Here is a 13,215-nt window from a genome sequence, read left to right as displayed (position 1 = left end):
ATATGCCATTAGAAAAATCCTATTATTAAAAATTTTGTGTAAAATAATGTATTATTTTAATGTTATAAGGAATGAAATTTTTCTTTGTTGCATGAAAAACTTTGGAAAATTCAAAATGATGTATTTATTCCATGTTGTGCGGTGGAACAAAATGTGTTCCTTATGTTTTCAATGGCAGGATATAAAACCTATAACCAACAGTATTAAGCTATCATTTGTATCAAAATTTAAATGGAAATATGTTTATATTTGTTCACAGTTGTTTTAAAGATAAATCAGCATCTATTTAAGTAATGAAGCTAAAATGCATTATAATAACGTTATTTTAATGTGAATGTAACTTTGCCAGATTTCAATAAAGTAACAGTTTAGAGATGTACATATACATTTACATATATAGGTAGAATATGTACTTTTTAAAACAATAAGACATACTTTATGATATATAATCTTTTTACCACAAAATATATATACTTCTCAGATACAAAATAAAACTAATATGACTAGGAAGACACTACTACCTGGGACCAGATTAACACCTTCACAAGTATTTTAATTTTTATACGTGACTTCAGTAATGTCATTAAACAAATAGGTCATTTAGCTGGCATGTTTTGGCAGTGTGAATCTAGAAGACACTGGTTGAATTTCACAGAAGTTTCTGAAACCTGACAACTACTGCTTAGCAAGTCTTTGCACAAAATGTGCAGTAGCAGGTACAGGTGGCTCACAGTTGCTAATAGCAAAATAGGCAGAAAAGCTTTACTGCCCTTTGGAAGGTGGGCAGAGCGATCTTGAGCTCCGATCTCCTGTTGCTCCTCTCAAGGTTTAACATATTCTAAGTACCTTTATATGGAAATCAAGAATAACAGAACAAGAGCAGACTGAGGGGGATGGCATTTCTACTAGGAAAATTTTCCAAATCAACACATTTATTCAGTTTCTGACATCGTTCTTTGAGCAAACATCCTCTATCTAATGCAAAATGGGGCTTTGCTTTGTTTAGTTGCAAAGGGAAAGAAAAGCTTTTGTTCAGAGCTTTAGAAAAGTCAGTTCAGTCCACACAATCCATTTTCTTCTTAAATTCTGGAAAGTAGCCCATGTTTTGGTACTGAAATGTTGTAGAGGAATGTTTCTCTTTCTCCTTCTTTCACAAGATGACTTCACAGACAGGTTTCGGGGTGGATCATTCAACCTCAATGCACGGGGCAGGCTTCTTGGTGGATGAGCTTCCGTTTTCTGAGGGGCGGTAGGAAAGCGTGCTCATCTTTGTTGACAGGCTTGAGTGGGATTTGGCCTTTGGCGGAATGTATTTGAGAAGCTGGAGAAAATATTTCTTAAATTTTTTCCCCAGAAAGCCATAAAAGAGAGGATTCAGGCAATTGTTAAAATAAGCTAAGCAAATAGTGATGGGCATGGCGGTGTCGACAACATCTGCGATTTTGCAGTCTTGTATGACGCCCAGCTGAATCAGCACATCCAGAAAAGTGAATATTTGGTGGGGAACCCAGGAAAAGAAAAAGAACAGCACAATTGCCATAATTATCTTGAAAATATCATCATTTCTTGGTTTGTTCTTCTGAACTTCATAAGCCTTCTTTAGGGTCTTCCAAATAAGAGTATAACTTGTAAGGATGATCAGAAAAGGAAACAAGAAACCCAGTATATTCTTGGTTAGGCCCAGCCCTACAGGGAGGGTTGAATTTTGGGATTCATAATGGAAAGCACAAACTGTGATATTGGTATTCTCGATGAAAAATACATTTCGGTGGATTATGGTTGGCAAACTGGCCAAGCCAGCCAGCAGCCAAATAATGATACAAGTGACTTTGGCCACAAGCATCGTGCGCCGAAGGCGGGACTTCATTGGGTGAACAATCGCCAGGTAGCGATCAATGCTTAGACATGTGAGTAGAAACACACTGGCATACAGGTTGAAACTGACACTGGCTGAAGCTATCTTACACAGGTAATTGCCAAAGGGCCAGCGGTATTCCATAGCAGTGTAGACAGCCCATAGTGGCAAAGTCAGTAGAAAGCATAAGTCAGCCAGTGCTAAATTCAAAAGAAAAACACTGGCCACAGTCTTCAGTTTCATGTAAAAGTAAATGACAATCACCACCAAGCTGTTTCCAAATATTCCCACCACAAAGATAATACTGTATAAAGTAGGAATCATGATAAATATGTAATTGTGCCTTCCAGCTTTGGGACAGTCATCTTGGATTCTTTTAATACCATCTTCAGTGGAAGAGTTGAGGATCATTTTGATCTCCTGGGTTAATTAGTTTCAGTCACTTTGCCAAATGCACCTAAAGAAAATAAAAATGAAAAGACAAAAAAAAATATTAAATTCCAGATGTAAACAAATGGTTTCGTTTCTCAATCATAATACAGTAACTCAACTTTAGTCTTAGGAAAAAAAATTAGACCACATTTTCTGGAGAAAAACTGAACTGGTAAAATCTAAGATTGCACATTTAAATTAAGTTTTGGAACATATTGCTTTTCTAAGAAGTGATAAATATCCTGCAGACAAATAGAAGTGGGGTCCTTTGTGAATAAACTTATCTAGGTCCTTTGCATTTTTTCTAGAAGTAAAGTCTAACTTCCAAATTGATTAAAAAACATAATCTAAATCTTAGAGAATACCACTGAATTAAATTAGTTGTTCAGAAAGACTTGAGTTTTTCCTGAGATAAGCAAGGCTAATTAGTCTTTCATCTCAGAAGAGAGACATATCCATATCTTATCCTTTAAGCCACTTCTTTTATCTCACAGTCTTGGGTATAAAAATTATTAGCATCCTCCCTTAAGTGATTTGAATAGCTGCCTCTAGGTTACTGAGGAATTGGTCATTGTGGGAATTGATTTAAGAGGGAATAATAGGGTGGGCTCAAGACTTTGGGGAACAGCACTCTCTACATGGTTTTCCAGGTCACTACTGGCAGTCACCACTTATTCTTTAAGTTCCAACTCAGTCTAGCAAAAAGGCCAGAATCTCCTAACTTCTGTGCATACAAACCATTTCTGGAGTTAACTCTGAGATTGACCGTTTGTCTAACAAGGATGTCAAGTGAATGGATTAGGCCAGGATTATCAATAAAACATGTATTTTGGGGGACTCAAGACAGCAGCAGTTCTTTAGGATTTTAGGAACAATCAGATGCTCAGGAATGAGCTCTGACTTCTGCAAATATTTGCTCCAATATTTTACATAATCAGCAATCAAGCTATTCATTTATGTGATTTAGAAAGCCACATATTCTTCCCTAGACAGGAGTCCATCAGAAAATCCTTGGGAGGGAGGCTGAAGATGCTGTGAGGGTAACATGGCAGGACGTGGCACAGACTTGCTCTGAGGTGACGGCCAGCACTGGGTCTAGGCGAGGTCGGCTATGAAGAGTAGTGATGCTGGGTAAAGATCCTATTGCTCCGCCAGGAGCAGGTCCCTAGATGAGCAAGGTTGTGCATCCCCCTTTTAGCAAAGTGTCCTGGGCAAGAAGAAGAACAGGAATAGAACTACTAGTCTGCCCAGGATAGCTGTGCTTGGCACCCGGAAGAGCTGGATGAACATGTGTGCCTAAGACAGTGTCCATCTTCGTGCAAAGTGGTGCTAGGAAAGGGAAGAGATGTAAGTAGCCAGGTTTTAAGAGACAACACTGGGAAAAAGGGGTTCATATGTGGCCTCTTTGCCTCTCGGAAGGAGGCAGTTATTCTCCCTACCCAAGTTTTTGGCTCTATGTCCTCATTATCTTCTCCTTTTGTACTCTGAACTATATAATTGAAACCCCTTTCTTCCCTTTTCTTTCATGGGAGCATTAGCATCCACAAACAGGCAAACGTCACATCCTCTGTGGAGCCTTCCTGACTTGTCTGTTCCATTTTCTGAGCTGCCTTGGCACTCTGGGTGTAGGTTTTGACCTATATATTATAATGGTCTGTTGACATATCTGTCTTTTCCACTTGTGTGACAGCTGCTTGAGGTAAGGCCTGTTTCAAGTCATCTTGTTTACTAGTGTAGGCCCTGGCACATTCCAGGAGGCAGATGATAAATGTCTGATGAATAAGAGAGTGAGTGGACAAATGAATGAGTGAACAGTATACAACAAAGCTATAAGCAGAGTATTGAGATTACTTTCTAGGGGCAAATGAAATCAAATTACATTCTGCTCCCTTAAGAATCTGACAGAAAACAATGTCAACCTGGGCCCAACCTTGGGTAATTAGCCAGAACCCAAACCCAAACCCACCCCCAACCAAACCAACCTGACCAGAAAACCCTTGGCACTTCTAGAAATCTGTAGTTGACCAAACAGAAGATGGAAAGAAGGAATAATTTAACAGAAACTAGGGCTAGACTCTCAGGGAGGTTTGACCTATTTCTTTCTCACCCAGAAGGATTTCTCTACACTTTCCTGATTTTTCAGTTTTTTTTTTAATCATAGTTACTGAAATTATGCCAACTTAGGGGTATAAATTCATTTAGGTAAACAAATATTCTCTATTAAAAACAAAATGCTTCATAAAAAGTTTATGGGCTAGCAGGCATTTACAACTTAGTGTGGATTACTTTACTTATTTGCTCTCCTTCTAACATTTAGTTGAAATAAGTTGGATTTTGCCTAGGAAAAAATTGGAAATGTCAAGGGTAAAGAATCTCAAAGATTAAAAGTGGCCTGGGTTGAACTCCGTAACTGAAAACTAGAGCAGAGTTGAACATTTGCGGCAGCTTAGGCACAAGGCGCTAAAAGTGAGGAAGGAATAAACTGGATGCATTAGGATCCCTTGGGTGCCTTGAGCTTGGATGGCCGAGAGCAGGCAGGAAATTCTCCTCTCTTTCCTCTTTCCTCTCTTGACCTTACTTTGAGGGCACACAACTCACAGTGGTTTCATTAATTTTGTGTCTAGAGGGAATAAAATTTTATTGACGAGGCTGGAAGTGTGACCGGCATTTATAAAAGAATTTCTGTGGAAAATTTACATTTGAAAGGACCAATTTGTAAACATAGTTTTGGACTCTGATTCCTTCACATTCCAAGGTCAGCCTCGTTTTGTTTCCATTGATTCATAATGACTAATATTTAATACGTAAGAGGTTGCTCTGGACAGCTAGAGGAACAGCTCTGGAACTCTGAGTGAAGCATCTATTATTTTAACAAATATATTACTTGAGAAACTCTGGGCATAGCATTGAATATACTAATTGGAAGAAAATTTTTCATAAATGTCTGTATAAGTAATGACCAAGACTTCCTACCTAGCAAGGAGAGAGGGGAGAGGAATTTTAGGTGATGAAAATAGAGGAGCAAGCACAAGGAAGCAGAGATGCAAACAGTGCATTCAGCAGGCAGTCATCCATTCATCCCATATTCACTAAACACCTACTGTATGTTGGGGTCTTCAGTGCAAGTGAGCCATTTGAGTCTTGCTAGGGGAACAGAAGCCCTGAAGACAGAATTGTCTCCAGCGTGGTGAATACCATATCATACCATACCATACCAGAGGCATATAGAATGTTCTGGATTTATCACTGACCCAGCTTGGTGGGGGGATGTCCAGGAGTGATCAGGGATGTTTCCTAGACATGGTACTTGGACTGTAGAGGATGTATGGGAAACAGAGTGGTTAAAACTTCCAGGCAACCATTTAGCCAGCTAAGGTGGAGTAGATAGTGTCATCACTTGAACCTTCCTCTTCTTCTAGGTGCCTGCAGCTTCATCTATGGGCAACTGCTCTTGTAAATTTATAGACAGTGCACAACCTTCTGGGCAGGGGTGTGGGGTCTGAATGTGTGCTAGATGGGAGAGTGACACAGGCAGTACTGGCCTGCACTGTTGCCACTCATAGGCTTTCTTAGGGAAACTTGGTTCTTGAGAAGAGAGAAAATGGAACTCTTTATGATTGGCATCACCTTAGATTGATGATAAAGAAGTGGGAAAGAGTAGGCTGCTTTTCTCTTTGAAGCTTGAAAGGCTGCTATTTTGGTGAGGAGCTTAAAGAGAGAGATGTGATCTACTAGGACACCAAAACTGTGAGTCCCGGGATGCAGCTGCTTTTCGTTTATCCTGCTGCTTCTCCCAGTAGGGTTATAGGCAGGTAGGATATGGATTAAAAACACAGGAGGACCCACCTCTCTCTATTTCTGGGTCTCGCCATCGCTTTTACTCAGGCTCTGTGGTTTACGTGAATTCCACAACACCATTTCCTCTTGGGAGAAAAAAGATGGAATTTGGAGTCAAAGTGCTTCTAATGGAATCTTCCTTTGCCACTTACAAATCTGTGTGGCTCTAGATAATTCACCCCCTTTCTCTGAACATAAGCCTCAGTTTCCCCATCTGTAAGAAGTGGGAGCAATGATTCTTATTGCACTTAATTGTTGTGGGAATTAAATGAGATAACTGGAAAGCACTGGGCCTATCTTTCAAATAGCAAGTGTTTAATAAATGTGTTTTATTTGAATCTTTACTATAATTTTTTGAATGTTAGGCAAGTGCTGATTTGGCCATGGGTGAAAAAAGCATGAGAGATTAAAAAAAAAGTTTATCATTGGTAAGCGCTTTCTCTTGCCATTAAAAGGCTAAAAATACCAAGCTGTTGTTCTTTCAAAGTATGAGTAAAAAATAATCTTAAGCAGCTGAATAAATTTGCCGTGAGTCAGGTGGGAACTTTCAGTCTGCTACAAACACAAGGTTGGCTTATGGTGGCCACACCACATTTATCTACTGCTTGTTTTAGTAGGAGTTACTTTGCATTCCTTGACAGCGCCCCTGGTTCTTAAAAACAAACCTAAGAAAGAAGATTTTCCTTCCTTCCTTCCTTCCTTCCTTCCTTCCTTCCTTTCTCTCTCTTTCTTTCTCTCTTTCTTTCTCTCTTTCTCTCTCTTCTTTCTCTTTCTCCCTTTCTTTCTCTCTTTCTCTCTTTCTTTCTTTCTTTCTTTCTTTCTTTCTTTCTTTCTTTCTCTTTCTTTCCCTTTCTTTCTTTCTTTTTCTCTTTCTTTCTTTCCCTTTCTTTCTTTCTTTCTCTTTCTTTCTTTCTTTCCTTCTTTCTTTCTTTCCTTCTTTCTTTCTTTCTTTCTTTCTTTCTTTCTTTCTTTCTTTCTCTCTTTCTCTCTTTCTTTCTTTCTTTCTTTCTTTCTTTCTTTCTTTCTTTCTTTCTTTCTTTCTCTTTCTTTCCCTTTCTTTCTTTCTTTTTCTCTTTCTTTCTTTCCCTTTCTTTCTTTCTTTCTCTTTCTTTCTTTCTTTCCTTCTTTCTTTCTTTCCTTCTTTCTTTCTTTCTTTCTTTCTTTCTTTCTTTCTTTCTTTCTTTCTTTCTTTCTTCCTTTCTTTCTTCCTTTCTTTCTTTCTTTCTCTCTCTCTCTCTCTCTCTCTCTCTCTCTCTCTCTTTCTCTCTCTCTTTCTCTTTTCTCTCTTTCTTTCTCTTTCCTAAGAATATTTCCCCAAGACTTTTGATTAGAATATTAATACCTTCTTAAGCTTTTAGGCAAGCCAAAACCAATCTAATTAAATTGTTCATTACAAACTCCTTTTTTTAATGAGTTTACAATCTAAAGAAAAAAAGTACCCCATAGCTTCCTATGATAATAGAGAACTAAAAGACCAAGTAATTATATTTTAGGATAATCTATCAAGGTATCTTTCTTAAATATCAGAAAGAGTAGGCGAGTGTTTGTAAGTTACTTGCTTGTAGTGCTGGACAGCTCAATGAACTGTCCTGTTCAGAAGTCTTTCTCTTTATTGCTCCTATCTTATAATTTAGACGTTAGAATGCAATTGTTTATGCCCAGTAATGAATGAGGCATTCTACAGGGAGCAACTCAGTATCCATTTGTGAATTCATTGACTCATAGAGGTTGGCACTAAAAGTTTTAGGGTTTCTACTTGTTTCTTTTTCAGATCCACTTGCTCTTGTTCCTTAACCTTCTGTTCTTATTTTATGGGTTCTATTTCTACCCTTATCTCCTTAAACGTTTTGAACATCTGTATGTTAAGAGCCCCTATCCAGTTGCTCTACTATTTGTAGTTCTTCAGGTATAAATTCTGTTTGTTTCATCTGTAGACACTCTTTCTTGGCATTTGTCTTCGTTGTAGGTTTTGTAATCTTTAGCTGTGAGTTCATCTCTAGTGAGAATTAACTTCTTTGGGAGGCCTGAGCATCTGGATGGTGGTGGCCGGTGAAATTTCTGCTTGGGGATACAACACTCACTTGATTGGGAAAAGTTTTATAATGCCAGTTCTCAGCCTAGTTTCCAACCCCATACGTTGCAGATACTGTAGAATAGGCCCTCTACCCATTGTCACATTTTTCTGGTCTACAGAAATTAGCTTAATCTTTGGTCACAATGGGCAATAATTTTCTAGTTCCTGGTTTTAGCCAGCAAACCCAGTTTCAATTGCCTTCAGTACATGAGTCTTATGGTCTTGACTTCCATCCTAATAAAGTCATTAGAACTTTATCTCAGTTGGTGTTGGTTTTTCTCTGGCCCATGTAGTCTCAATTCTTCTTCAGAACTGTAATGTGATGTTTTATGTATTTAGAGAAAAAGGGTAATGTCCATGATTTCTTAGTCCATTGTCTTTCTCTTGACTGGAAGTTGCCCTACACATTATTTGGTGATAGTAGTTAAGTTGCTTGGATCCAGTAAACTTTGGACTATAGTCTTGTCCCTCTTCTTGCCCCCACTTTCCTTCATCATGCCCTATGATGAAGCATCCAGGCCTTTGTGGGCCGCAGTCTCCTCCCTGCTGGTACCCCTGGCAGCCATGAAGAAGGGAGCATGGCAGAGAGCATCATAAGGCAAGTAACCAGAATTACACTCAAGTCAGATGCAGAGGACAAATGCCATGCTCTTGGTTGGCAATCCCAGCCTAACCTCCCTATGTTAACTTTCCTTGGAAATGATTTTGTTTGCCTCTGCAATTCCTAGGTGAATCTTTCTTTTAATACAAAAAATATTTTATTAAAATTATTAATGCCATACTAATTAAGTTCTTAAGATTCGATCTCCTCAAACTTAATGAGGAGCATGAGATGTCTAAGTGGTAAGTAGTGGTTTCTTGTCCTCTTCTCAAGTCAGTACCATCCACCATGGCCTGCCCTTGCAAGAAATGAAAACAGTGCAAGCTGCTTTCTTATTTCTACTCATATCAAGTGTAACCAGCTGTGGTGATGGTGGTTAAATGTTCTGTCATCCTCAACCAGTCCTCCTATTTACTTTATCCAGAATAGCCCAAGCATATAAAGAACTCAACTTTATGAAAGGAAATTCAGAAGTTCCTTCCAAGTTAGAGTATACATTTCAAGAAAAATAAAATGTTAATCCTAAGTATTTGCTTCTTAGAAGTTATTCAGTACTTTAATATCTAATAATGCAACACTAAACTGTAATTAAATTTCTCTTCCCTCAAGAAGCTCCTATTTATCATAAATTATAGTTTAAGTGATGGATATCCCTGTCTCCCCAGACAACTCTCATTCCTGTCATGCTTCCTCCAACTCTTGTCTGTCCTAAACTCTTGGCTGTTTCTGTTGTGTGATTTTTTTTTTTTTAATTTCAAAAAGAAAAAATAGGGATGAAAGATATGTGATTAAATCTAATTAGGTGCTTAATAATTTTTCTTTGACATACCAATGTTAGAAAATATGCTTCTTATGTTAAATATAGAAGGCCATGGAAGGTTTTCTAGTGAGCCTAGAAAGAGGAGTGCTCTAGAGACTAGAAGAAAAGGGCAGTAACATCTAACCTGGAGGAAAGCTTGTACGTAAGTGAGCCCCTGTCCTTTAATTCTCCCAGTTTCCTCACATGTATGTATGGGCTTGTAGAATTTCCCCACAGAAATCATAACCACAATTCAGAAGATCAGTATCTCAGCCATCAAGGAGGTGACACATCATTTTTAATATTATGGCTTTTGGAGACTGTTTACAAGCTTTTCTTTTTCATCAGATGAAGAAGAGCACCTCAGTCAACAAAAGCTGCTTTATTCAACTTGTGAGCAGAACCCCAGACTTCACATGTGAAGCCATTCCACACTTGCTTGAGACTTTAAATCAGCAGTTGAAACTGCTTATCTCATTTCAAATTCCTGAGGAATATGAGGAAAGTTATTAGAAAGGAAAGGAAGCATTAATTAATTCATTACTAACCATTCATTAATTCATTAAGTCACTCTTAAGAAGTTGTAATATAATTTGTATGTGCTCGTTTCAGCTTAAAACTAGAAAGATTAAATATTCAGTATATTGTATATGTTTCCCCAAACTGCCCAATGCCCTGATTGTAGTAGGAATATTCTTTGAATTATAGTTTACAGGTTGGTCCCCCACAATGTGGAAGGAGACTTGGGTTCTAATTTTGGTTTTTCCACTGCCTTGCTAGGTGATCTTGAACCAATCACTTAGCTTCTCTAGAACTCTCTACCCTCAGGGAAATGGTACATGTTTAAAGAAATCTCCTGAAACACTGAAATTTCATAATCTTCCTTCTGAATCATCGCTTGAAGAAGACAAAGGCAATAATGGCTTGACAAGTAGAAATTACCTGATAAATCATTAAATCAGCCAATTATCTATCTATTGATACAGATATTATGAGTGTCACAATGATTTAATAATATTCTATAACTAAATACAAGGATATTTTTTGTTAAAAATGGAAAAAATTTTACCTTTTTCTAAAGATGAATAAAGAAATTCTATTTATTATTATGTTATAGTAACAGTGGGGTCCCCCCCCCATTTTTCAGATTAACTATTTACCCCAAAGAACTATTTCCCTGGCAGAACATTTGGATAGCTGGTTGTGACTCTGGGTTGATGAGGTCAAGGTTATAGATTTGGACCCTATTTAGACTAGCTGTATTCACTCCATTTATGGTCAAAGACTGTGAGCCTCTCAGACACCACCTGTCTTATTCATTGGCAGTCCAGGTGAAAGGGTAAAGACAGATTGGTTCATGGCTGCAAATCAAAATTACAAGCGTGCCCTGTGGCTTAGGGAGCCATAGATTATGTCATCCTATGAGAAAGGTGGCACAATATGTTATTGTTAAAATAACTTACTCAAAACAAACCTATCTCAGATCCTTTGGAGGGAAAATACAACTTTTTAAAGTTTAGCAAAAACTTAACATGGTTCAGTTCCCCAGATAAAAACATAGAGGTGAGGGCAGAGTATTATAAAGGAACCTCACAGTAATATACTATTTAGTATAACACTTCAAAATATTATATTGTTCAGTGGTTTGAAGAGTGAAATGGACTTTGTGTTAAGAAAATGTTTCTGTAAGGGTAATGTTCATTTGATTTTATCACAGAGTTAACTTTTTTTTTGAATACAATTTTGTATGCTACTTTTAATTTTTTACATTCAAATGCTGTAAAAATGGAGAGACAGCAGAAGGATTTGGCTGAGAAAGCGCTGGACATGAGCCCCGCCCAAGGGCTTGTTTTACAACTAAAATCGTACGTAGATAATTTAATGTTTTACTTTGTTATCCCTTAAATATTACAAAATATTTAGAATGGGAGTACCAACATCTGTTTTCACCTCTGTTTCACAGATTGTTAAAAGTTAAAAAGTAAGGTCTTTGAAAGATATGAAAGCACTTTGAAAATATAACCTTTCTTTAATGTAAGGATAGGTGAAACAAATTTAATGAAAGAAAGCTCAGAACTTCACAGATTAATGGACTTTTTTTCATTCAGAAATTCAGCAGAAATATTTTTCATTATTATAACCCAATGCTTTTATTTCAAGAAGTATAAAAAGTTACTTGATTAATGCTGAAAGAACGGTAAAATGATAGATATTGCATAGCTTCTACAATTATATTGTAGCAGTGTTGTAGCAACAATATTTGGGTATGAAGTGGGGCCCTCAGGCTAAATCTGACTGAAAGATATATTTTCTTTGGTCCCCAAAGTGTTTCTAGCTTTTGGGATTTGAATCCTCTGTGGTTCACTAATCCCCACCATTCTCTACTTTCTGATTCTTTAGGTCAGTGTTGTTCAACAGAAATATAACATGAGCCACATATGTAATTTAAAAATTTTCTAGTAGCCATACTAAAAAATAAAAAGGAACATGTAAAATTAATTTTGGTAATATATTTAACCCAGTGTATCCAAAATACTGTCACTTCAACCTGTAATCAGTATAAAAATTATTGAGGTATTTTACATTTTTTTGCACTGTCTTCTAAATCCAGAGTTTAGTTAATGTTTCCAGCATATCTTAGTTGAAACTAGCCACGCTTCAAGTGCTCAGTCAACAGAGGCTGGCCACCGTGCTGGACAGTGCAGTGTCCCCCACTTAAGTTACCCACCTGGCCCTTCTGGCAGTGGTTCTGAAAATGTGGTCTCTGGAATAGCAGCATTACCATCACCTGGGAATTCCTCTGGACTGCAAATGTTAGGCTCTACACAGACGTACAAAATCAGAAACTCTGGGAGTGGGGTCCAACAAGCTATAGTTTAATGAGCCTCGAGGTGATTCTGATGCACCCTAATGTTTAAAAACCCTCTGCCCTATTGGCATCTTAACTTGCAACTCTAGCTTTTGCACTCTGTGCTTATCATGATTCATAGGCAAAACCAAATCCAGCACATAGCAGAAGTGCCATCAGCTAAAATGTTTTCATTTGGCCCTTCTGAGGCATTAAAACCTGAAGAAAGTAGGACAAATACTAAATGCAGCTTGAGAATTACTCATTACACTGTTTATTCCTTTTAAACTTCCAGGACTGGCATAGTTAAGGGGAGCCTGACAGGATGTCATCTAGTCAAATACCCCTTTCACCTACTCATAGATGTCTGAAATGTCTTTAACTGGGGTGGGGTGGATGATACCCACTTCTGTATCCCCACTTGAACCAAGATCTACCTGGGGGTGGAGATACACTGACTCAGGTGAGAGCCAGAGTTAAGGTAGTGGAAGAGCATGGTGCTGGGAACTGAAAGATCTAAATCAAATATACTGTTTACCTCTTATGCACAATGGGGTTAACTTTTACTTAACCTGTGATGACTCATTTTATTTATTCCTCTGGTAAATAATGACAGTGAAATTCATGGTAATGATGAAGTTAAAAAATCTGTGCAGTCTGACTCACAATATTGTTGCAAACATCAAATGAGATCATGTACGTGGAGATGCTATGAGATGCTGCAACTTTGAGATTTTTGTTAGTGTTATTAAATCACACTATGGTGTAA

General features: G+C 37.7%; 1 protein-coding gene across 3 annotated transcripts in view; it reads right to left on the bottom strand.

Moving 5' to 3' along the window:
- Positions 1-263: 263 nt before the first annotated feature.
- AGTR1 (angiotensin II receptor type 1) overlaps positions 264-13,215 on the bottom strand; it is a 42,797-nt gene continuing 29,845 nt past the window's right edge. For 2 of the 3 annotated variants that reach the window (XM_010980571.3, XM_010980570.3), the window contains one exon: positions 264-2,312. In XM_010980571.3, the coding sequence (XP_010978873.1) occupies positions 1,187-2,266 (1,080 nt within the window). In that variant the 5' untranslated portion in view covers positions 2,267-2,312 and the 3' untranslated portion in view covers positions 264-1,186. Of the gene's footprint in view, positions 2,313-6,133; positions 6,211-13,215 lie in introns of all 3 variants that reach the window. The other variant, XM_010980572.3, reaches the window with a different exon arrangement.

This window comes from Camelus dromedarius, chromosome 2 (genome assembly GCF_036321535.1).
Source record: "Camelus dromedarius isolate mCamDro1 chromosome 2, mCamDro1.pat, whole genome shotgun sequence".
NCBI classification, from domain to species: domain Eukaryota; kingdom Metazoa; phylum Chordata; class Mammalia; order Artiodactyla; family Camelidae; genus Camelus; species Camelus dromedarius.
The sequence above is the reverse complement of the archived record's forward strand: the minus strand, read 5'-3'. Positions and strand labels throughout refer to the sequence as shown.